Source organism: Stegostoma tigrinum, chromosome 13 (assembly GCF_030684315.1).
Source record: "Stegostoma tigrinum isolate sSteTig4 chromosome 13, sSteTig4.hap1, whole genome shotgun sequence".
In the NCBI taxonomy this organism is placed as follows: Eukaryota; Metazoa; Chordata; class Chondrichthyes; order Orectolobiformes; family Stegostomatidae; genus Stegostoma; species Stegostoma tigrinum.
In genome coordinates this window covers 23,629,760-23,654,322 of record NC_081366.1, presented here as the reverse complement: position 1 = coordinate 23,654,322, position 24,563 = coordinate 23,629,760, and the positions used below count along the sequence as shown (strand labels likewise).

The window sequence follows — 24,563 nt, the reverse complement described above, 5'->3', positions numbered from 1 at the left end:
GATGACTTTCCATATTAAGCAGATGTTCACCTGCACATCTGCCAGTGTGGTATACTGTATTCACTGCACCTGGTGTGGCTCTCTCTACATTGGGGAAACCAAGCGAAGGCTTGGGGACCGCTTTGCAGAACACCTCCACTCGGTTTGCAATAAACAAATGCACCTCCCAGTCGCGAACCATTTTAACTCCTCCTCCCATTCCGCAGACAACATGTCCATCATGGGCCTCCTGCAGTGCCACAATGATGCCACCCGAAGGTTGCCGGAACAGCAACTCATATTCTGCTTGGGAACCTTGCAGCCCAATGGTATCATTGTGAACTTCATAAGCTTCCCCCTTCCCCCACTGCATCCCAAAACCAGCCCAGCTTGTCCCTGCCTCCCTAACCTGTTCTTCCTCTCACCTATCCCTTCCTCCCCCCTCAAGCTGCACTTCCATTTCCTACCTACTAACCTCAGCCCGCCTACTTGACCTGTCCGTCTTCCTTGGACTGACCTATCCCCTCCCTACCTCCCCACCTATACTCTCCTCTCCACCTATCTTCTTCTCTATCCATCTTCGTTCGCCTCCCCCTCTCTCCCTATTTATTCTAGAACCCTCTCCCCAACCCCCTCTCTGATGATGGGTCGAGGCCCGAAACGTCAGCTTTTGTGATCCTTAGATGCTGCTTGGCCTGCTGTGTTCATCCAGCTTCACATTTGTTACCCTCATTTAATGTTTTGTCATTCTTCGAGATGTTGGCATTGTTAGAAAGGCCAGTATGTGTTGCCCATACTACTTACTCTTGTGATGGTGAGCCTTTTTCAATTGTAGTTGTAAATGTGGTGAAGCATCCATAAAGAAAACGAGACTACAAATTTTGAAGTGAGTTTTGCATTGAGGATAGGAACACCAATTTCTAACCTGACCAAAGATTGTGCCACTTTGAATAACTACTTAGATTTTGATCGTGTACTAGTGTAGTAGTGAATTAATAGTGAGAATAACCTACAAATTTAGTTCATATTTTCAAAAAATTTAAGGTATTTAAATAATTTTTAAGTAGTTATATTTTGACTGCAGATTAATTGTTTTAGCCCCAATCTGATCAAAACTTCTTAGTTTTTCTTTTCTATGTTGTGCTCTTAAAGGGCCCAGTTTGAGGAAATGTGCAGCTCACTTTTGTCCAGAGTGGAGGGTCCTCTTCGCAGTATTATGGAGCAAACCAGTGAGTAATCCAATTAAGATTTGGTCTGCCTGTGGATTTGTACACTTGTATTTCATGTCTTTAATTTTCATAAAATTTCAGTAATTGCCATTTAGAAAGACAATCCAGCTCATGCAGCAGTTAAAATCTCTGGATGCAGGAAATCTGCAATAAAACAAAATTCTGAAAATGCTCAGGAAGCACACAGTCCAACACATTAGGGCAAAAAGTGAGACTGAACCATTTAGAAGAAGCTTCAGCCAGTATTGCCAAGTAGATAATCCATCTTTTGCCCCCTCCAGAGATCCCCAATATCGTGGATGCCAGTCTTCAGCTATTTGATTCACTCCATTTCATATCCAGAAGGATAGCAAAGAAGTATTTGACTGCTGTTGCAGAGGAGCCCAGCCAAAGCTCAAGTTAATGGAAAACCGGCAAACATTCTCCACTGGTTGGAGTTGCATTGAGCATGAGTGAAAGGAAATGGTTGTGGCAGTTGGAGGCCAGTCATGTGAGGTGGAAATTTTTTGTTTCTGTCGGAGTTACTCAGGTTTGCCTAACCATCTTTAGCTGCTTAGGCAAGTTCTTACCACGTTCACAAACTGAGAAGTGGGATGTTTGCTGTTTGAGCAATATTCATGAGAAGAACTCTTCAGGCATGGACTGCTTCAGTGTCGAAACGTAGCAAGGTCAGGGCGGCATCCACAGTCGTGCTGACAAGAAAGGAACTTTAGCATCACAGAAGTGAACATCTGAAACAGAATTTAATTATCGGCACTTGCCTTTTAGTCATCGACAACGTCCTGGGAGGTTACCGTTGCCAAGAAACTGAACTGGACTGGCCTTACTTACACTGGCTGTAATAGGTTAGAGGCTGGGCTTCTTACAGTGTGTCACTCACTTTATGAAAGCTCAGTGCCTGCCCACTATCTCTATAAGGCATAAGAGAGGAGTGTGATAGAATATTCCCCACTTGCCTGAATAAATGCACCTCCAACAGCACTGAAGGAGCTTGACACCATCCAGGACAAAGCAGTCTACTTAAATGACACCACACACCAAAAAAAGTCTCTCTCAGTACCACTGATACTCGGGAGGTGTATGTGCCATCTACATGATGCACAGTGGCGATTCACCAAGGCTTCTTGGACAGCATCTTCTGAAGTCACCACCAGAGTGCAGATACATGGGAGCACTGCTAGCTGCAAGTGCCCCTTCAAATCACTCAGTATGCTGACTTTCAAATATATTGAAAGCAACGTTGCTGCATCAAACACCCAGAATTTTCTCCCTGTCAGCACTGTGGGTGTACCTGTGCCAAACGGATGGCTACCACCACCTCAAGTGCAGATACGGTTGTACAATAAATGCTGGCCCAGACACTGATGCTCATATCCCATGAATGAATAATGTTTTGTCTGATGGGGAAATTGATTTTTTTTTCTTGGAAAGAAAAGGACAGTTTTCAAATTTAAATTAGGCTACCTAGCAAAAATATGACAAGATTTTCCACGCTGTAATAGATGTCTGAACCATTCTCCCAGAAGGCGCTGATGCTAGGACAATTGGAATTATTAGAACTACAGTAACTAAATTTCTGTTGGACAGGGATATGAAGCAAAGCAGTGCTCATAACGCAAAGAAGAATCAGTCATGGTCAACCAGTCAGAGAAAGCTTAACTTGTATGGAAACCAAGATTGTATCTTTTGAAGAGCTGCTCCTTCAATCAGGGGTTCTGTGCCTCCTCCTTCTCCAATCAGAGTGAACCTCTAGGCAGCAATTGCAGGAGAGAACCACACTGAACCAAAAGTGAATAAACAGAGTTCAGATGCAAATCAACTAGGATTTACTTGAATTAGAGAGCTGTCTTGGGGAGTTGTGTACTTTCTCTGCCCAACGTTCCTGATTTCTTTATGCGGTATCTGTCTTAACCACTTCTGCTTAAATATTACATCTTCTGGTGGGGAAAAAAATGAGCATGTTTCTTAAACTTTTTTTAAAATAACAATCTGATAGCTCTTCATGTGGTTTCTCAAAGGCTCATTTTACTGTAGTAAAATCCTGGATTTGATCCTTTATCAAAATCAACTGATTTTGGCTTTTTTTCCCTGATGTGTTGAAGTGTTAGCACCTCTGGGCAGGTCAAGACACCCACCTGAGTGTACTTGAATATGAGCATTGATTTGGCATATAATTGAATGTAGTGCTGCAAGTAGCCTGCCGTACACACTGCCATGGTTCTCTTGCAAAGAAAGACAGCTTAAGCAAAGCGTCTGAGGGTTTCTGACAGACATGAAACTAGATTCCAGATGAAAAATAATGCCATGAGAATAAACTGTTTTGACATTTTTTGTGTTTTCATTGAGAAGTAGAGATCTGTCTTATAAAGAAACTATTTAAAATGGCAACTGCCAAAATAGAAGATGTATGCTTCTGAAATGAACCCTTGAGTCTATTCACCAGAAAGGCCAATTTGATAAATACTGTAGGTGAAAAGAACCTAAAGTAATGCCAGTGTTCCTTTGGTGGTTCTATCGTTGCAGTACTCTTAATGTAAGGACCCAGTCTTGGAAATGTGAATCAAATTTTTGCTTTCCTATTTAGAATGGATTACTTTGTAAGCTTAAAAATAGATTTATTCCATGCCTACATGAATGGATATTTCTAGAGTAGAAAATCCTCCATCAAAGAACATTTTATCTTTCTCTGTTTCTCACTGCCATTGTACCTAAACGTTGTAAAATAAATGCCTTATTCCTTCGGTATCAAACATTCTTTTTAGAACTTAAGCGAGAAGATATATATGCTGTCGAGATTGTGGGTGGAGCAACTCGCATCCCTTCTGTAAAAGAGAGAATTGCCAAGTTCTTTGGTAAAACACCAAGTACAACACTAAATGCGGATGAGGCTGTCGCACGTGGATGTGCTTTGCAGGTGAGAAGCTTGACCTATAGCTCATGTCCGTGTAAACAGTTTGCAGTTAACACTTGATCAACCTGTCACCGAAAATTTATTTCAGTGTATCACAAGTTACAGAGTTGTCATCAATGTAGACTGAGGTACAAATAACGTCTACCCTGATTGATGTGTAAAATTCTTAGAGTAGGAAATAAGATGGTAGGAGGCCCACAAGTGAAGCAGAGTACTTGCATAGACCTGTCTCTGGCCTTTTTTTGGCTATAATATCACTTAATTTTGCATGCAAGGAACTTCGATGCTGATACTAAATTCTTGATTTGAGTTATTGAACTGTGACATGTTGACCATTGAGTTGAGATTGAATATCACCAATTAGTTTATTAATATGAAAGTTGCCACCACCTTGAGTAATATAGATGGATAGAATTTCTGGTGAAGGTTTGTTTTGTGAGATATTATTGTGTGAATATAAAACCAGTATACAATTTCCAGCGTGTAAGCAATGTGCTATACTCATGCAATGGCAAGGTCAAAGCTCATGCCAGTGATTCCTCACTTAATATGTGACTGAATTCTCTCAGCCTGGTGGAATCAGGTGCCAAGTCCCCTGCGTTTTTGTTTTTTGCAAATTCTTTACAAACGAATAAGACGACAAAATTTTTGAGCTGGGCTTCGTTCCATTTCCTTTTGAGGAAACAGGAGTGGTGTGTCTAAAAGCAGTTTTTTTTAAAGTATATCTTGCCTTTAATGAAGTTGATCATTTAGTTATTATCTTTATCATCTAAATGGGACTGGCAGTTTAACAATCAACTTGCTTTTGATCTAGATTTTTATTGTGAATTATACCCCTTTGAGTTTTAAACTGATCAAGTATTTTTAAAATTGAATTTGGTTTTGGGGAAAACCCAAGAAGCTTTTTTCAAAAACAAAACCTTTTCTGTAATACTATTGTAGAAGTGATATTTCATGGAGTCTCTGAGCCTTTTGAAGTAGAAAAGGTTCCTGCAGAGTGTGGACATTTTCTGAAAAAACTCTTCATTCTTGCATGTATTTTTGTTAAAAGTTTGTTTGCTGATTTTTGATAGTGCTCAAAGCTCTTGGAATTTGTCACTTCTTAGGCCAAACTTGAAACCATCTGCTATATTCTGCATCCAGTTACCCACTTTGGTGCAATGTAGCATTCATGTTCCAAGGAGTCATTGATATATTGATTCAGAATCCAAATGCAATTCTTTACCTTCTGAAATCTGAATTTGTGCCAAGTGGTCTATTCAACTAAATACTTCCTGTTCCGTTGTTCTCCAAAACACCAACCTTCTTGTCATGTCTTTCTTTCATCCTGCGAATTATGTTGAAATTTGAACTTGAATATGGTCAGCCTTTCTTTGCCTCCTGAATATTCATCAAAATTGTTGTTCAGTGTCATATATATTGACAAATGAATTGCTGCATTAAGTTTAATTCATTTTTGATCACTAAATCGGGATTTCGTGATCATTTGAGCTATGGACATAGTTTTAAAAAATTCTTTAAGTACTCTTACAAAGTCAAAAGTTTGAGTACTTGTCTTAAATTTAGTACAGAAAGAAATTCAGGTGTTGTAAATCTGCTTCTGAGCAGTGTCTGTGCAGTTATTTATTCTGATTTTGGTTTAAAATCATTAACTTAGCTCATTCTGAGTTTAATGTGATTTAAAATGGTTTGTGATGAAAAGATAATGTTTTCTCTCCAATTTACCTTTTTATTTTAGTAATTCGTTTGAACATGTATTAATCAAGCTGCACCATGTTACTGTTAAGTGTTTTGAGGAATATTTTAAAGTATTTTTTAAAATGTTAGATTGTGAAGTGCTCCCTGGCTCATCTGGTTCGTGGCAGATTTTTTTCCTGCAACATGTCAGAATTTGAGCACAAACAGGAGAGAAGAAAGCATTTCTCAAAACTAGTGCAACTTACATGAATAATATTCAGTTGTACCCCATAATTCCAGTTGACTGCCAAAGACTTTGCTGTATCCAGTACTCTCTCATTTCTGACCTCTCATGAAGCAAATCCAATTGGCTGAAAGCTGGTCCCTAACAATGGAACTTCTCCTTTTGTATATCAGATCTGCTGTATGGATCTTGCCTCTTTTCATTTTAAAAGGCTTCAATTTGTAAATATTTGTAATCAGTGTTAATCAACTGAATAATTGTTGCATCAATCCAGTGTTGAGGAACATAACAATATTGTTGTTCAAGAACTGATACCAATCCTGTGTGTCTGCAGTGTGGTGAAGTAAAAAAAATGATGTACTGCTGCCTTAGTACCAGCGAAGACATTAATTCTGTTTTCAACTTGAGAAAATGGCTGGACCTGCCCGTACAGTCCAGAAAAGGAGTTTTCTATTTACTAGGCTGTACCCAAGTTTCCTGGAAGACCTAGGATCTAGATACAACATGATGGGTTATCACTAATATTCTGTCAATGTAGCTTTGTTTGACCAAGAATTATGTATGCACATAGTTTTAATCTTTTTAATGTTTCCAAAAGTGAACAAATGTTTTTAGAGCTTTTCGAACAGTACCAAAATTCTATTCAGAAGCACAAACTGACTGGAAAAGTAGTGGACAGGGCGTTAACATATACTTGAAGACATTAGTTATATTTCAGCTGCCTTTATGCACTGTAAAGAGATCCATGTAGATTAGCTGGTGGGGTAACTTACTACACCAGTACGTAGTAATTTTTCCAAGTTCATCTTATTCTTTTTCATAATATGGGCATTGCTGGATAGGCCAACATTTGCATATTTCGGATTGCTCTTGTGGAGGTGATGATTTGTCTTGAATCCATGCAGTCCCATGTGTGGATATAGGCACTGTTCAGCAGGGACTTATGGGAATTTTATTCAGCAACACTAAAGGAATCATAATTATACAGCCAAGACAAGATGTTATGCAGCTTGAAGGGAAACATACAGGTGGTGGTTTTCCTGTGTCTGTTGCTGTCTTCCTCCTCTGTTGGTAGAAGTTGTGTGTTTGGAGGATACTGTTGAAGAGTTCTTATTGAGTTGCAGGAGTTTAGCTTGTAGATTTTATGCACAGCAAGCACATATGTTGATGAAAGAGGGATTCTGTGTTCAAGGTGTTGAGGTGCCAGTCAGACTGCATTAAAATTTGACACAAAATTACCTTTGTCTTTGTATTTAAGGTCTTTTTCTGTTTTTTGCCTTCTAGTGTGCTATTCTTTCACCTGCATTCAAAGTAAGGGAATTTTCTATCACAGACTTGGTTCCATTCCCAATTTCCATGAGGTGGAATTCTCCTGCTGATGAAGGACTTGGGTGAGCATTCATTTTCCATCTTTTGAATTGTTTTTCATTTTGTCTCTTATATGTCTGAGGGTGAGAATCTGTTCACCTTCCCATTTGCAACTTTCACACATTACATCTTTTCTCAAGAGAAGATAGCCAACAATAATCACATTGTTTAACTGGTATATACTGGTCGTGATGACATGGCAAAATACTAATATGGCCATGGTTCTCAGAATCCAGTAACACCCTTTACAGGGATTCCTTCAATAATTACAGAACTGGCTTGCCTTTTGCTTCTGAGATGGAATACCTGATCCCTGCTTTCATAATTTGTAGCTGATGTTACCAGAGGTTTGGTATCAATCTTAGAACAATATTTTAAGACTAAAGTACTAGGGGACAAAAGTGAAGACAAATCTACTCTTAAACCTTAAAAAGTGAAGACAATTAGGCGATGAACTTCTCTTGTAATCTGTTGTGTATATAGGACAAAGACTTATGATCTGTGTGTTTTACATGAAATGTGTTTCTGATTTGGAAGTCCTGAATTTCTGCACAAGTGCAGTTTGCTCCTGCTCTCCGACCAAGTTACTAGCCATTCAAAAATAATCCCAGGAAAAGATTACTCAATGGCCTCTCTCAGCTGTCAGCGTATTTTCAGGTTCTCTACATTGTTCCTGTGCTGAAAAAGGATCAAGTACAGTAATAATGCCGCTGATGTTGTGACCACCATCTGTTCACCTGTCTCCTCCTCTTTCCCTTCCCTCTCGTGCAGAATCCGCCTCCCTCCTCACCACCACCACCCCCCATTACTCTCTTCACCTTCCCTCAAGAACCTGCCAGATCTTAGTTTACCCAGTATTATTTGTCAAATTTCTGACAACATGGACTTTTTATTTTTATGTTGGCAAAAGATTTTGCTTTTCACAGTCCAGAACCTAGATCTGCATCCTGTTTCTACCCAGCTATTCCTCATCAGGTTTATCTTGTGAATAATAGATGTTCTTCCCATAAATCGGCTCATCCAAACTCTTCTAGGTTTTATTTTCTTCCAAGCTAAGCTTCCAGCCCTGCATTCTTTCCATTGCAAAGTTTGCCTACATCTGCCACTACTGTTACTTCTGCAGCCTGTCTGCTCTACACGAAGACCTGAGTTATGTCACAAAAGTATTCCAGTGCTTCGCTGGCTGTTCCCTTTTATCTCATGCAAATCACTGCAGCTTATGGCCTGTTGCACTCACCCTTCACCCTTGTGCTTGTTAACTGACATTAAATCATGGCTTCCCTTCATGCTTACAATCTAAAAATTACCAATTTTCTGTTTTCCCTTCATGACCTCTTTGTCCACCTATCCTGTCTGAATTTTTCTGCAGACATTCGAAGCTCTGCATCCATATTTGGCCTTTTTTGCACACTGTGGTCTTTGTCCTATCATTGATTTTGTGCCTTCAATCATGTTAAGCTGTAGGCTCTGAAATTCCCTGTCCATACATTTCTACCACTCAAAGCTTGCCACCCCTGCTAAGATTCAGTTTTTGGTTTAGTATCAATTTGACTTTTGTCTGATTTGTACTTCCAGAGCACCACTCGAAGGCTTCTCAACTTCAAAGGCTCTATGTAAATACAGGCTGTCATTTGACTGAATTTTCTTCCCATTTCCTCGCATAAATTTAACCTGAAGAGTTAAGGGGGGGGAAAGTTCTCAATCTAGAGTACATTGTGGATATAATTTACTGTTGGACTATGTAATAAAATATTAATATCTTCATGCATGTGACTTCCTTCAGACTGATAGTTTGTGTGGGCAGTTAGTGTATTTAGTTTTCATTATACTGAAGTTAAGTCAAAAATAATCTATAATTTTCTTTTCAGTGATTGTGAGGTTTTTCCCAAGAATCATGCAGCACCATTCTCCAAAGTTCTCACTTTCTATAGAAAAGAATCCTTCAACCTTGAAGCAATCTACAGTTGTCCCAAGGAATTGCCTTATCCTGACCCCAAAATTGGTGAGATACATTTAAATGCTTATGTTCTTTCTAATTGCACTCTTTAGTGAGGAGCAAGTAAACATTGCTAAAAAGAGGCTTGGTGAAAACTTTGTCTTGCACTCATTCCTACAGCTTTCTCCAAAAATCAACTTATTGAAATGTCATGAATAGAACTTCAGCAAAGTTTGTGTAAATGTTGATGCTGAGATTGGGCTTTGCTGCATGATCAAGTTTTCACTCTTATGTCATACAAACTCGCGAAAGGGCCTATTGCCAACATTTTTGTCCCTGAAAGGTATCAGTCTATCTCTGATTAATCCCGAAAGGAAAGCTGTCTCAAATTTTAACAGGTTAAGTTAGATGGCTTATGCTGTTACTTCAGTGAACACGTGAATGTCATACTGTACGAGCGGAATGTAGCTATCATGCCAAAAAGATGTTTTACCTGCCGCATGAATGTGTGATCTAGTGTACGCATTTCAATACTAGTGACGCCAGATGAGTAGGCTGCATATCTCAACAACCACGTGGCCTTTTTGCCTCTTTACAGCAAAATGGCATGACTGCCAAGCTGAATCAATCTTTGCTTGCAAAACTCAGAATACAATATACATCACAAGATGTAATTCTGCTATTGGGCAACTTATACTAAATAATCCAAAGTACACTAAGAATTATGCTAGAAACCAGTTCAACATAAACAGTTGGACTTGCAGTGCACCTCATTTGTATGTGCTAGAAGTCACATATTCAAACATGGAACCTTGTTCTTGCCTGTAGGGAGTGGATTTTGTCCACAATTTGCTCTTCTCTCGTAGTATGTTATGGAGACTGACAGTCGTAATTCCCTATACCACTCCATAACCAATTTGAGTTCTCGTGCCTCATTCGAGGTTAATTCAGTAACTAAGACTGTTAACAGATTTAGCTGCATCTCCATTCCAGACATTGTTCAGCAGTTTGTATCCTTTTCTCAAGGTGTTCCAGTTCAAAGCTTGGTTTCTTGGTTTCCAGTCCAATGAGTGCAAAACTAAAAGCTTTGACTTGTACCTTTTTTAATAAAAGAATTGTTTTAAGCTCTGTACTACCAAGCAATTAAGATGAAAGTACAAGCAGTTTAAATAGATTGCATTAGGAGATGTTAGAACTTTGTATAAGCATAGTTTCTGGGGACAGTTGTAGACTCGGTTAAAGAGAATCTGTGAAGAACTCCTCAAGGTGATGTTTCACCACCTCCTGTAAGGTACCTCGCCCATATCTCCCACAATTCTAATGGGATTGGTTTGAGACCCACACCCCCCCCCCCTCTCTGTTTTGTATTTCAGAATTATCAGCCATTTCCCTGTGGAAAGATTCAAGTGTGTGCTGTTAATTTATGGAGTTAAATCTAACATGAGTTAAGGGCTGAAATGCATTTTATAGCCAAATGCAGTTTATAGAGTGAGAAGCTGAAGAACAACCGATTTTGGAACTAGCAATAGTTAGATATCTTGGGGAGGATTTGCAGGCTGGTGTGGTAAGGGATTTAAAGAAAACCTGGAGAATAATATACTAGGCTGAATTGGTAGCTCTGCAGGCCACTGTCCTAGCAGGGAAGAAATTGGGCTGTACCTACCACAACGTTTATTTGGGAAGGGTGGGAGTGAAGAGACTCATGTTCAAAATAGACTGGTCACCCACCTGAGGCACGTCCAGCTTGGGCCAGTATATTTGTGGAACCACACTGGCTCAGTAGACCTTGGACTGGTTCAGTGAATGCTGATCAAAATGAACTGTTAATTTGGGTGAGTGACTAGGGGTAGTTATGCATTTCTGCTTATAAAACTATTGGGTGCACATTATATTTTGGGTGTGCTTTACTGTAATAGTTCCTGTATGTTAATTTACTGCTTATTCATGTGTTCATGAATATTAGTTACTCCATTTCTGGGTTGTACATGTGAAGACACACTTTTTTTCATTATTCATTCATGGGATGTATGTGTTGCTGGCTAGGCCACCGTTTATTATCCTAATTACCCAGAAGGTAGTTAAGAGTCAGCCACATGGATCTGCCATCATGAGGCCAGACCAGGTAAGGATGGCAGTTTCATTCCCTAAAGGACATTGGAAAATCACCTGTGGTTCACAACAATCAATAGTTGTTTCTTGGTCATGGTTAGACTTTTAATTTCAGATTCATTGCTGTGACTTTCATCTGTTGTCACAGTTGTGAAATCTTCTGCTCGGATCACTGTTCAGGACTGGCTGCCTTGATATAACCTAGGCTTCTGACTCAATCAGTAAGTACTAAGGTAGATCCTGTCAAAGGCCAGCTAACCAGTGAAAGTCATCACTGAGCAAGATGTCAGCAACGGTCCTTACTGATGGTAATATGACAAACCCTTTGCATTAGAGACATGGTTCAAACAGGAATATGTCATCACCTCCACCTTTTTCTCTCTCTTTGCATCGAATCTGCGGGTACCATCTTCTTGAGCAACTTTGACATCTCTGCTGATGCCAAAATTCTCGTCTATGAGGCTGTCAAATTTTCTGACTCTTCTATATACCTCAAACTTTCTCCACATATTGAAGCCACCGTAAGACCCAATTTGAGACGGAGTCTCCGTATCAGCTGGGAAGCAGGCATAATAACATGAGCATTCTTGAAGTAGCTAACTGCACTACACAGGCTGTGATCATCCAAAACCATCTCCTCTGGAGTTCCAACTTCCAAAACAAATCGTGTTCATCCAACTCAAGGAAGGCACTGAAACAAAGGCAGAAAGGAAATGTTTCGAAGACTTCCTCAAGAAATGCAACATGGATGCCAACATATGGGTGGCCCTTGTTTAGAAGAGAGCCACTTGGAGGAAACTCCTATATGAAGAGACATGATTCTTGGGACACCTGGCAACAAGACCATGTATGAAAATGAAACCGAAAATGTTGTGCCAACAATCTCAAGGTGAAGGTCCATTTCCTCCACCTGAAACCACCTGCCAAATGTATGGTCAGCAATGCAGCCAAATAAGTTATGTGCAAACAAAAGGGTTCCCAACACTAATCCCTGCGGAACACCACTGGTCACAGATCTTCAGTCAGAAAAAACACCCTCTTCAAGTGAGTAAATCCTATACCTAAAAATCTTCTCCAGTAGTTTCCCAACCACTGACACAAGGTTCACCAGCCTGCAATTTCCAGGTTGTCCCTGGTACTGCTCCTACGTAGAGGAACACGTTGGCTATTTGTCAGTTCTCTCGGACTCCTCCGGTGACTAACAAGGATACAAAATTTTATACAAGGTCCCAGCAATCTCTTCACCTGCCTCTGTCAGCATTCTGAGATGGATCCCGACAGGTCCCAGTGACTTGTTTGCCTCTTTTTCAGAACACCTAACACCACCACTGCTTTTTAAAATTAATGTGACCTAGAATATCAACATTCTTGTCTAGACTTGACATCCACGGTGATCTCTTTCTTGTGAACACTGATGCAAAGTGTTCGTTAGAGGAACTGGATGAGGTCCTTAAGTTCTTGTATAAATTCCGTCCTTTGAAGGTACACCAGATTGAGGTTGGCATATGGTGGCATTTTCTTAAGAGAAATTGATTAGACTGGGCTTGTAGTAATGGAGTTTAGAAGAATGAGGCACAACCTTATTGAAACCTGTGAGATTCTTTGAGGACTTTACAGTGTAGGTACAGTGAAGTTCATTCCCCTTTTGAGAGCGCCGAGGATTAAAGGGCCTAATCTCCAAGCAAGGTGTAACCTATTTAAGATAGATGAGGAGGAATTGTACTCGTGGAATGTTTTACTGCAGACGGTTGTGTCATTGAGTATATTCAGGTTGAGAGAAACAGATTTATAATTATTAAGGGAATCGGAGTTTATGGACAAAAGGCAGGATGGGGGACTTGTTATTAGTACAGCCCTAATTTCATTGAAAAGCAGAAAAAAGTCAATGGCCTGAAAGTTGGCTGTTACCTCCCACATCTTATGGCTGTATAGAACGAAATCAGATGTCCTGACCAGGTATGTCCTACTATGTGATTTCAAATTCTGCAAAAATGTGGTTAATTCTTAATTGAAGTAACCTGAAGTAAATTACTTTTCAAGGAGCATAGCAAAAAGCCTATTCAAAGCAAAGTCATCATTAGAACCATTTTAAGGATATTAAAGGATGAACAGTAAATGCTAATCTGACATCCATTTGTGCAGTGAATTTTTAAGTCCACCTTTATATAGCAATGGATCTCATTGCTATCCCATGCCTGGTTATGCCTTTCTACATCTAGACATTGAATTGCAGAAGTGAATACCTGATTGAGGGATTTAAGTGCTTTCAGTAGAGACGAGTGATTCTAACTAGACAGTCTAGCCAAGGCAGACCCGAAGTTTGTTTCCTTTCACAATACCGATTAACTCTTTGCATATAGCATTTATTTTAAAAGGAGCATTTTGATGTGCCAGTTTTTAGTAATTTTTTTTTGGTTTAGGCTACTTTACTATTCAGAAAGTGGTTCCTCAAAGTGATGGGTCCAGTTCTAAAGTGAAAGTCAAAGTGCGGGTTAACATTCATGGTATCTTCAGCGTGTCCAGTGCCTCGTTGGTGGAAGTGCAGAAATGCGAAGAGACTGATGATATTCCTATGGAAACAGATCAACAATCCCATGCTAATCTGAAAGAAGAGGAGGTAAACTTGCATTGGTTTGATAAACAATATTTGTTTGGACAGCTGTATTGCCTCACTAGTAAAGCTGAAAGTGCCAATTCAGCAATAGTGTTAAGTCACAAGTTTGTTAGCTTAAATTAATATCTAACTTATTTATCACATCATCTGTTGAATCCCCACAATCTCTGTCTCCCACATTGTGGCAGGAAGATCCATGGTTGCAAAGAATAGACTAATCAACTTCTCGGTTTATGTCCATTGGGCCGTAATTGTTTAATTCTTTGATTTCCCTTCTTCCCCTAGAAGAATGTGCCTGATCTCTACTTGTTATAGTGCACAAAAAAGTTTGCATAATTCTATCTGGATTAATATGGATACATTGCACTAAAAGGACGACTGGTTTTCACCTAGTCATGTGCTAACTATTAAGCCCTCTACTCATCTTTTATGTAGTGAGGTTATAATAGCCATATAAGAAATTCTGCATTTCTGCACCTTATAAATATGTAATTTCTGCGTTCACAGAAGAGCTGAGGGATGATTGACCATGACCAGGGAAGAAAAATCAAAATGACACCTGTGTTGATCATAGTTCTGAATTGTTTTCAGCTATGAAGAATTGTAGTATGTTGTTCGTGTATATGGATTGGTGTCTTGATCCCATTGCTCCTTAGCCCCCTACAATCTATTTTATTAAAAGAATAATTTACTTGTCAGTATCACGGTGTTTATGAATTGATGGGTTGTGGAGCTGCAAACTTTTGTCCTTTTCAGAGCAAGATGCAAATTGACCAGCAGGAAGAACCAGCTCATGGTGATGGTAATCTCCCACCAGGATCAGCAGAGGCTCAGAAAAATGAAATTGATGAAATGGAGGTAATTTTTTTTTGGTTTAGCTTTTGTGATCCCCCCCCCCCCCCAAACTTACTGACATTTTTAAAGGATTATCCCAGTAATTATTGAAGGCTCAGTGGATTCTTCACATCATTCATTAAGATGAGAGAACTCTGTGCTTGAATTTTCCTGAAAATTGCAATGTAAGAAACTACTTACAACAAGTGAATGTCCATTTCTACCACATTGAACGTGATGGTGAGCCTTCTTGAACCACTATAGTCTGTGATGTAAGTAATTCCACAGCACTTTCGGATAGGAGAATTCGGATATTTTCCAAATCAAGAAGTGTCATTTAGGGAGCTTGCGGATTTAATTCTCAGGCACTATCTGCCAAAGTAGCTTTGAGTTACTGCGATGCATCTTGTTATAGATCGTGCACAATGCAACCATGGAATACTAACGCTGGTGGGATGGAGAGGAAAAAAATGCTAATCTCGTGGGCTGCTTTGTCCTGGATAGTGTTGAACTATGATGTAGCTGCCAAGTGAGACTCTTTCAGTGTTTTCCTGAATTGTGGTTTGAAAGTGATAGATCATAGGGATGTTTGTGGAGCCTCCTTGTTAGTGGATGGTGGTAGATAGTTGAACATTGATCACTGGTTGCTTAACTCAATAGTGTGCTATGTCTGCTATTTGATGTGCCTTTAGTCTTGTCTTTAGCTGCATCCAGTTGGCTTCTCACTTTCAGATATGCCTAATGTTGCTCCCCTACTCTCAGTATGCAAAGTTGATCCAATGGCTCAATGATAATAGTGAGTAATATGTCGACCATAAGGTTGCAAACTGTGATGAACTGTGACAGCAATACTGCCGTCTATAGCCACAGAGCCTTATGGATGTCCAGTTCTGCACTGAATCTTTTTGAATTGATCCTATTTTACATGGTGATGGTGCTACACAACTTCTGTTCTCAATGTGAAGACAGGCTTTGTCGTTACGAGGACTGTGTAGTAGCTACTCCTACAAATGGTGTTTTAGAACATAACAGCACTGTACAGGCCCTTCGGCCCTCGACGTTGTGTCGACTTGTCATACCGATCTCAAGCCCATCTAACCTACACTATTCCACGTACGTCCATATGCTTGTCCAATGATGACTTAAATGTACCTAAAGTTGGCGAATCTATTACCGTTGCAGGCAAAGCATTCCATTCCCTTACTACTCTGAGTAAAGAAACTACCTCTGACATCTGTCCTATATCTTTCACCCCTCAATTTAAAGCTATGCCCCCTCGTGCTCGCCGTCACCATCCTAGGAAAAAGGCGCTCCCTATCCACCCTGTCTAACCCTCTGGTTATTTTTATATGTTTCAATTAAGTCACCTCTCAACCTTCTTCTCTCTAATGAAAACAGCCTCAAGTCCCTCAGCCTTTCCTCGTAAGACCTTCCCTCCATACCAAGCAACATCCTAATAAATCTCCTCTGCACCCTTTGCGAAGCTTCCACATCCTTCTTATAATGCAGTGACCGGAACTGTACACAATACTCCAAGTGCGGCCGCACCAGAGTTTTGTACAGCTTCACCATAACCTCTTGGTTCCGGAACTCGATCCCTCTATTAATAAAAGCTAAAACACTGTATGCCGCCTTAACAGCCCTGTCAACCTGGGTGGCAACTTTCAAGGATCTGTGTACATGGACACCGAGATCTCTCTGCTCATCTACACTGCTAAGAATCTTACCATTAGCCCTGTACTTTGCCTTCCGGTTACTCCTACCAAAGTGCATCACCTCACACTTGTCTGCATTAAACTCCATTTGCCACCTCTCAGCCTAGCTCTGCAGCTTACCTATTACCGTTTATATGATGTGTGGAATGAGCACCTCTCAGGCCAGCCACCACTAACACTGCCCCCTGCAACCCCCACCATTCCCCAAAACACACTTCAGTCACTTAAATTGTCACTGATTCATAGCCTGTCATGTTTGCTCATTTCCTGCACTCTAACCCAGCAGGACGATTAATTTTGCAGCTCTTGACAGCATTTCTGTAAGCAATTTTTTTCAAAGTAGGCATATCATAACATCATTCTGCAAGGAAGAGAAAATGTTCAGAAGTCATGACACTTCCAATTTGATGTTGTCATGTATAAGTAGTGCAATTACATTTTTATGCCCGTAGTATAGTTCAAAGTCAGACAGTTTTGGATGTAATTGTGACCAGTGGGTTGGTGAGAGTGTGATTGAATCGAGCTTTTCCTTTCTGGTTCTTTCACTTTCTGCTGTAGATCCAGTGTGCTAACAACATCCTTCAGGATTCAGCTGGTTTGATCAAAACAGTGCTTCTGAGCCACTCTTGGTGATGGAACATTGAAGTACCTCATGCAGAATACATGCTTTGTCTTTTTAACATTATTCCATGTTGAGCAGCATGGAAAAAACAGATGCACATGAAGGAAGGTGATATTCAGCAGGATGTTACCTTGCCCAATTGTTAACAAAATTTCACCCCATGTCTCAGACTAGGGACAGGTAAACAAGATTTTGGTGAAATAAGTTGGTTCTAAGCAAAAATGACAGATGGAGAAAAAATAAATTTCCTTGGCCTCTAGGCATTGTTGCTTCTAAACTGTTCACTACCATGCAGCAAATGAAATGCACTGCACAAGTTATTCACACATTCATTTCTATAATATGTAAATGAATATAGTGCATTGCAATGAACAGGTCATGTGCAGCAAAGGAAATTGAGGCTTTAGACCAAAAAAAGTGAAATACAAAAATAATTACTTAATTTTTTGGTATTTGTGCACCATTTCTTCCTGTATATTACCAACTTCCCTCAACAGTGCTTTCCTTCCTTGTCCACCTTCTATAAATCCATATCTTTCTCCTTGTCCACCTTTTTATGGCTTGGGCTGGATGATAAAGTGCTTTACCAAGGTGTCCAATGACACCTGCTGTGATTTTCCTGTTTGCTGATCAATTCACTAGTTGTAATGCATGTTCTCCAATGTATGCAACCGCCCTGGTCTTAGGAACTGCATGAATAAAACTGATGTATTGTACCACCTGTTCCTGTAAAGCCACCTCTTGACTGCAAGGTTTCAGGCTACGATTAGAATCCGTCAACCGGATGATAAGTTCACTTATCAGGCGTTTTCTCCTGAACTGCCCATAGATGTGTGCACGAATTAACAGTACAATTCTTGAACAGACTTTGAAAACCCGTTGGAAACAAACTTGACAGTCCTGCCCAATCTGCTCTACACATGCAACACTTGCGCTATGTACCACCATCCTGCAAAGATGCTTGACCACTTTCACTTGAGCTGCCTTATGATTCTGAAGATACTGAAAATCCAATGGCAGAACAAAACAACGGCATTCAAATGCTCACCAATGCATGTCAAAACAGTCATGCCTGAGTTGGAGTTTCATGTTGCCAGAATGCCTAATATTTGCTTACCAAACAAATCTCTGCTAGGCTTGAGTCTGGGGTGCGTGTTCATATTTGACACATGTACTACGAAAGCACTTTGAAGCTTTCACTTAGTTTTGATAGACACAACCAAATAAACTATGCAACAGCATCAAAATCAATTGCATATCTAATGCAGAGAGAGAATATCAGGTGTGAAAATTGTAAGCTAACAACTCATTCAGAACTTGTCTGCATTACCCAGTCCTATTTGAGGGGGGGGATCCCTTGGGCACACATTGACTTTAACAGTCATTTGTCTACCCACCAAAAACCTACCAGCTACCCCAAATGATCATCACCTTCACCATTACCAATGAACAAGACCACCAAGTCTGTTTCCCCCTGGTCACCACCTCTACACTTGCATCTATCACTTTTCCCCTTCCCTATCCACTATGTTCTCCTCATTGATCAGGGTGTAATTACAGTAGGAAACATTAAAAATGTCAAATAATGAATTTATAGCAGGCAGGAAAAGTTGGCATTTTAATATTCTGGATGACCATATCAAAACATTTAATGTATGGATCAGAAACGTGAAATGAACAATGTATACGTAGCTGAGTCCACTAACTACTTCCTCCGGAGGCATGTTTAAAAAATTGAGCATGTGAAATAGGAGTAGGGAGCAGACCATTGGTTCCTCAGATCTGCTGCACCATTTGATGCATTCATGGCTGATCTTCATTCACAATTCACTTTACTATTCCCTCTTCATATCTCTCAATTCCCTGGGTGTCCATTTTCAAGCTTGAGTATATTCAATGGAGCATCCGTTATAGGATACAGAATTTTTAAAATTCACAACCCTTTTGAGTTAGGAAAGTTCATTTCTGCCCTAAATCTCCTTCCCCTGTCTCCTTTTCATCCATTCCACCCCCTTTCCTTGATGTTTGTTTGTCAAGTTCCTTCAATACAATGTTATGAAAGACTCTTTCATCCAATCAGCACAAAATTCTGCTTAATTGTGATTCTTCTTCTAGACTGGCGAAACTGCTTCCAAGGAAGATAAAAATAGAGATCAGCCTCCACAGGCAAAAAAAGCAAAGGTCAAAACAAAGACTGTGGATCTACCCATAGAGAGCAATCTGCAGTGGCAGTTGGATCAGCAGCTGCTGAACCTATCTGTTGAAACGGAGGTAGGAAATACTCATGGGCAAAGGTTATGATATAGGAGCTAAAAATATAACTCATCTAACAGTTGCTTGATAGTGCAAGACTTGATTATTGGTAACAGACATGCTGCTAAAGCTCTTACCAAGGAAAATAGAGCCGATTAGAGACCCAAGGGTCAGTCTGTGTGGAGGCAAAGGACGTGGGTGAGATCTGAAACAGAGAAAGGCATTGTAGCTGAAGATTTCATTTGGGATGTTGAGTTTCTGTGAGCATGTTAAATTTAACAAGGAGGAAGTATGAGATGTTTTCACAGGCACAAAGGTACATAAATCCCCAGACTGGTGAAATGCATCAAAGGCTGCTATGGGGGGTGGAGGGGGCGGGGGGGGGTGTTGCGGAAGATGGGGCGCAAAGGAAGAGCAGGCTGCAGCCCTGGTGGGGGATGTTTAATAATTCACTGGCCATTGGTGAAGTGCCAAATGACTGGTGGATAGCAAATGTGGTTCCTTTGGTCAACAAGACAGCAGGGATAGGCCAGACAATTGTCAGTTAGCCTTAATTCAGCAGGAGGAAAATTATTGGAAAAATTGAGGGACAGTATCAATCAACACTTGGAAAGTCAAGGATTGATTGGGAGTAATCAGCATGGATTTGTTGGAAGGAGAGCCTGTCTAATTAAATTCTTTTTTTTTAGTAAGGGTAACTGCCTTTGAAAATCTGTTGAGGAGAAGCTGGATAGGTCATGTTTGTTTTCCCTGGAACAGAGGAGGCTGAGGGGAGATCTGATTGAATACTCGAAATTGAGAGGCATCAATAGGGTAAACCAAGACAGATGTACCTCAGACTTAAGGGTGCAAATTTAAGTTGAGAAATAAATGGTTTGGAGGGGATCTGATGAAAATATCTTTCACCCAGAAGGTGATAGAAAGATGGAATGTACTGCTTGAGACGGTGGTTGGGGCAGATACTCTTGCAACATTTATACGTCTGGACACCCATCTAAAATACTAAGACATAGTATGTCGTGAGCATTTTGTATATTCCACTTAATGGGCTTGGGAATCGGTAGCATAATTTCAAAATTTGCAGACTGCACCAAACTGGAAGATATAGTTAATACAAAAGAAAGCAGCATAATTCAAGAGGTTAATAAAGTTGCAGACTCAGTATATAAGTAGCCAATGCAAGTGATTCATGTATTTTGATAATGAGAATGAGGGAACTTACTAATTGTTTGGATACTAAGATTTTGAAGGGATACAGAAAACTTACGGAAAAGATATAAAGTATGAATAGTAATAATGTAATAGGATTAATTTTTTAAGAAAATGCAAATCACCACTTTCTGAACTTAGAATTGGAGAGATGCACAAAAGAATTAGGCCGTTTATTCTCTTGTCACTTTGGTATACTTGTATAGAAAAGTTTAAAGGGACTTAGCTTTCTCTTTTCAATAAGAGATCCGAGGTGTGACTTCACAAACCTTTTACTGAAAGGGTTAACAAAACAGTGGTCATAAACGTCCATGTAAAAACAAAATATTATGGATGATGGCAATCTGAAATAAGACAGAAATCATTAGAAATGCTCAGCAGATCTGGCAGTATCTCTGGGAGAAACAGTTCATATTTCCACTGCTTGACCTTCACAACCCAAATGAAAATTCACATTGCAGCATTATATCTCACTATAATACAGGAACAAGTTTTTAAAAAATCAGCAAAGGTTGCAGTGTAATGTCCCAACAGTTTAAGAATATTTTAATTCTTATTGCTTAAGGCTCTAAAGCTTCAACAAATGTTTGTATGTCAAAAGTATATGTTAATTTCTGTGAAAAGTAAAATTTTGTTTTGTTTTCTTTTACAAATTAAGCTGTATCATATGTCTCTGATTTGATTTGTTCATTATTTAAGAATAACTTATTCCACATTTTGAACTCTTTTGTAAGTCGGAAGTTTATCATTTTATAAAGAGATTTAGATGTAACAATAAAGAAAGGTAATTTAACCCACATTTTTCACCATCAGCCCTGCATCTTTGTAACAAGAGCAAGCCTGGTAGTCTACTTGTAGAATGGGACAGAAGCAAATGGAATAGTTTTTGTGGAATTCTGCTAGTTGAAAAACACAACTTTCTGATTCTTGGAGAATGGCAAAATTTATACTGACAAGTAAAAATACCTTGCCTTACTTTATGGCTTGAGCACACAAAGTTTTCTGCTTTAATAACTCTATGGATTTTCAACTCGTCAGGATGAATGCTTTTATATTTAACAAACTTTCCTCTTTGCGTGAAATTCATTCACTTCATAAAGGTAGTTCCTTCCAAATTTCCCATAAACACATTTTAGCCTCGCACCCTAGGACTCAATACTTTGCTGCTGTAAATGTACATGTTTCTTCAATGAACCATAGTTCTGGCCTTCAATAATAACTCACATTTACAGTTTGGCACAAACCCAATTCACAATGTTACATTTATAGGAATTCAACACACTTTTTTTCATTTTGTTTTTTGACAATCCTCATTCATTGGATAAGAAATCAGCTCAACAGAGTTTGCCCACTTTCCTCTGTACTCTTTCTCCCTCCCCTCTTTCTGTCTTTGCCTCCTTCTGAAGTGCCTTGGGGATGTAACTTTTGTCTTTAACTTTGTAAGTGTCATGCAATTATGAAATATTGTAATATTTTAATTACTAATGTTTCCACTTAGGGTAAAATGATTATGCAAGATAAACTTGAAAAGGAAAGAAATGATGCAAAGAATGCCCTGGAGGAATATGTGTATGAAAGTAGGGACAAGCTCTGTGGAATCTATGAAAAGTTTGTCAGTGAAGAGGTAAGTGTTTGATTCTGTACCTGCTTTATTTGCAAAGTGAGGAATACAAATGCAGGGTTCTAAAACAGTACCTAGATGTAATTAGCTGTCCTTGGCTTCCAGGAAGGAGCTGAGACAAGGATGATTTCAGGCAATAATGAGAATACGTTATAATAAGCAACATAACAGAAATGATTAGCAAGTATTTACCAAGGTTATCCCACCTGTTTTGCTCTGTTCCAAATTGGCCTTCAACGTGCTGAAATTTTTCAGCAAAAAAACATGTAGGCAGTTTCACGCGGCCATTTTGTCTTCCTATGTTGGAGGTAAAATTAAGGGGAAAATTTTCCAAATGACCTGGAGAAAATATCCATAAGAATTATCTAAATGCAGCCAAATTTAGCAATTTGTCCCACTGCTGCTTAACTTGATTGTGCTGTGTTTTTTCTTTTGGTTAAGGTGTTTGTCTTTTTAAGGATTTAATGACATAGCCATTTAAATTGGGTGTGAACAGCGAGAGTTTCACAGCTCTGGCAGAATCATGCTAACACATTCTATGTTTCTATTGTAACAAATCCTACTTGACAATGGTAATAAAATGTGAGGCTGGATGAACACAGCAGGCCAAGCAGCATCTCAGGAGCACAAAAGCTGACGTTTCGGGCCTAGACCCTTCATCAGAGAGGGGGATGGGGGGAGGGAACTGGAATAAATAGGGAGAGAGGGGGAGGCGGACCGAAGATGGAGAGTAAAGAAGATAGGTGGAGAAGGTGTGGGTGGGGAGGTAGGGAGGGGATAGGTCAGTCCAGGGAAGACGGACAGGTCAAGGAGGTGGGATGAGGTTAGTAGGTAGCTGGGGGTGCGGCTTGGGGTGGGAGGAAGGGATGGGTGAGAGGAAGAACCGGTTAGGGAGGCAGAGACAGGTTGGACTGGTTTTGGGATGCAGTGGGTGGGGGGGAAGAGCTGGGCTGGTTGTGTAGTGCAGTGGGGGGAGGGGATGAACTGGGCTGGTTTAGGGATGCAGTGGGGGAAGGGGAGATTTTGAAACTGGTGAAGTCCACATTGATACCATATGGCTGCAGGGTTCCCAGGCGGAATATGAGTTGCTGTTCCTGCAACCTTCGGGTGGCATCATTGTGGCAGTGCAGGAGGCCCATGATGGACATGTCATCAAGAGAATGGGAGGGGGAGTGGAAATGGTTTGCGACTGGGAGGTGCAGTTGTTTGTTGCGAACTGAGCGGAGGTGTTCTGCAAAGCGGTCCCCAAGCCTCCGCTTGGTTTCCCCAATGTAGAGAAAGCCGCACCGGGTACAGTGGATGCAGTATACCACATTGGCAGATGTGCAGGTGAACCTCTGCTTAATGTGGAATGTCATCTTGGGGCCTGGGATGGGGGTGAGGGAGGAGGTGTGGGGACAAGTGTAGCATTTCCTGCGGTTGCAGGGGAAGGTGCCGGGTGTGGTGGGGTTGGAGGGCAGTGTGGAGCGAACAAGGGAGTCACGGAGAGAGTGGTCTCTCCAGAAAGCAGACAGGGGTGGGGATGGAAAAATGTCTTGGGTGGTGGGGTCGGATTGTAAATGGCGGAAGTGTCGGAGGATAATGCGTTGTATCCGGAGGTTGGTAGGGTGGTGTGTGAGAACGAGGGGGATCCTCTTGGGGCGGTTGTGGCGGGGGCGGGGTGTGAGGGATGTGTCGCGGGAAATGCGGGAGACGCGGTCAAGGGCGTTCTCAATCACCGTGGGGGGGAAGTTGCGGTCCTTAAAGAACTTGGACATCTGGGATGTGCGGGAGTGGAATGTCTTATCGTGGGAGCAGATGCGGCGGAGGCGGAGGAATTGGGAATAGGGGATGGAATTTTTGCAGGAGGGTGGGTGGGAGGAGGTGTATTCTAGGTAGCTGTGGGAGTCGGTGGGCTTGAAATGGACATCAGTTACAAGCTGGTTGCCTGAGATGGAGACTGAGAGGTCCAGGAAGGTGAGGGATGTGCTGGAGATGGCCCAGGTGAACTGAAAGTTGGGGTGGAAGGTGTTGGTGAAGTGGATGAACTGTTCGAGCTCCTCTGGGGAGCAAGAGGCGGCGCCGATACAGTCATCAATGTACCGGAGGAAGAGGTGGGGTTTGGGGCCTGTGTAGGTGCGGAAGATGGACTGTTCCACGTAACCTACAAAGAGGCAGGCATAGCTGGGGCCCATGCGGGTGCCCATGGCCACCCCCTTAGTCTGTAGGAAGTGGGAGGAGTCAAAAGAGAAGTTGTTGAGTG

The 24,563-nt window shown here is 40.7% G+C and overlaps 1 protein-coding gene across 1 annotated transcript in view; it reads left to right on the top strand.

Annotated features, from left to right (window-relative positions):
* Nucleotides 1-24,563, top strand: part of LOC125458531 (heat shock 70 kDa protein 4-like) — a 72,416-nt gene that overhangs the window by 29,260 nt on the left and 18,593 nt on the right. The window contains exons 8-15 of the mRNA XM_048543885.2: nt 1,132-1,208; nt 3,971-4,122; nt 7,325-7,431; nt 9,277-9,410; nt 13,874-14,070; nt 14,824-14,925; nt 19,354-19,509; nt 22,199-22,324. Of these exons, the coding sequence (XP_048399842.1) occupies nt 1,132-1,208; nt 3,971-4,122; nt 7,325-7,431; nt 9,277-9,410; nt 13,874-14,070; nt 14,824-14,925; nt 19,354-19,509; nt 22,199-22,324 (1,051 nt within the window). The remainder of the gene's footprint in view (nt 1-1,131; nt 1,209-3,970; nt 4,123-7,324; nt 7,432-9,276; nt 9,411-13,873; nt 14,071-14,823; nt 14,926-19,353; nt 19,510-22,198; nt 22,325-24,563) is intronic.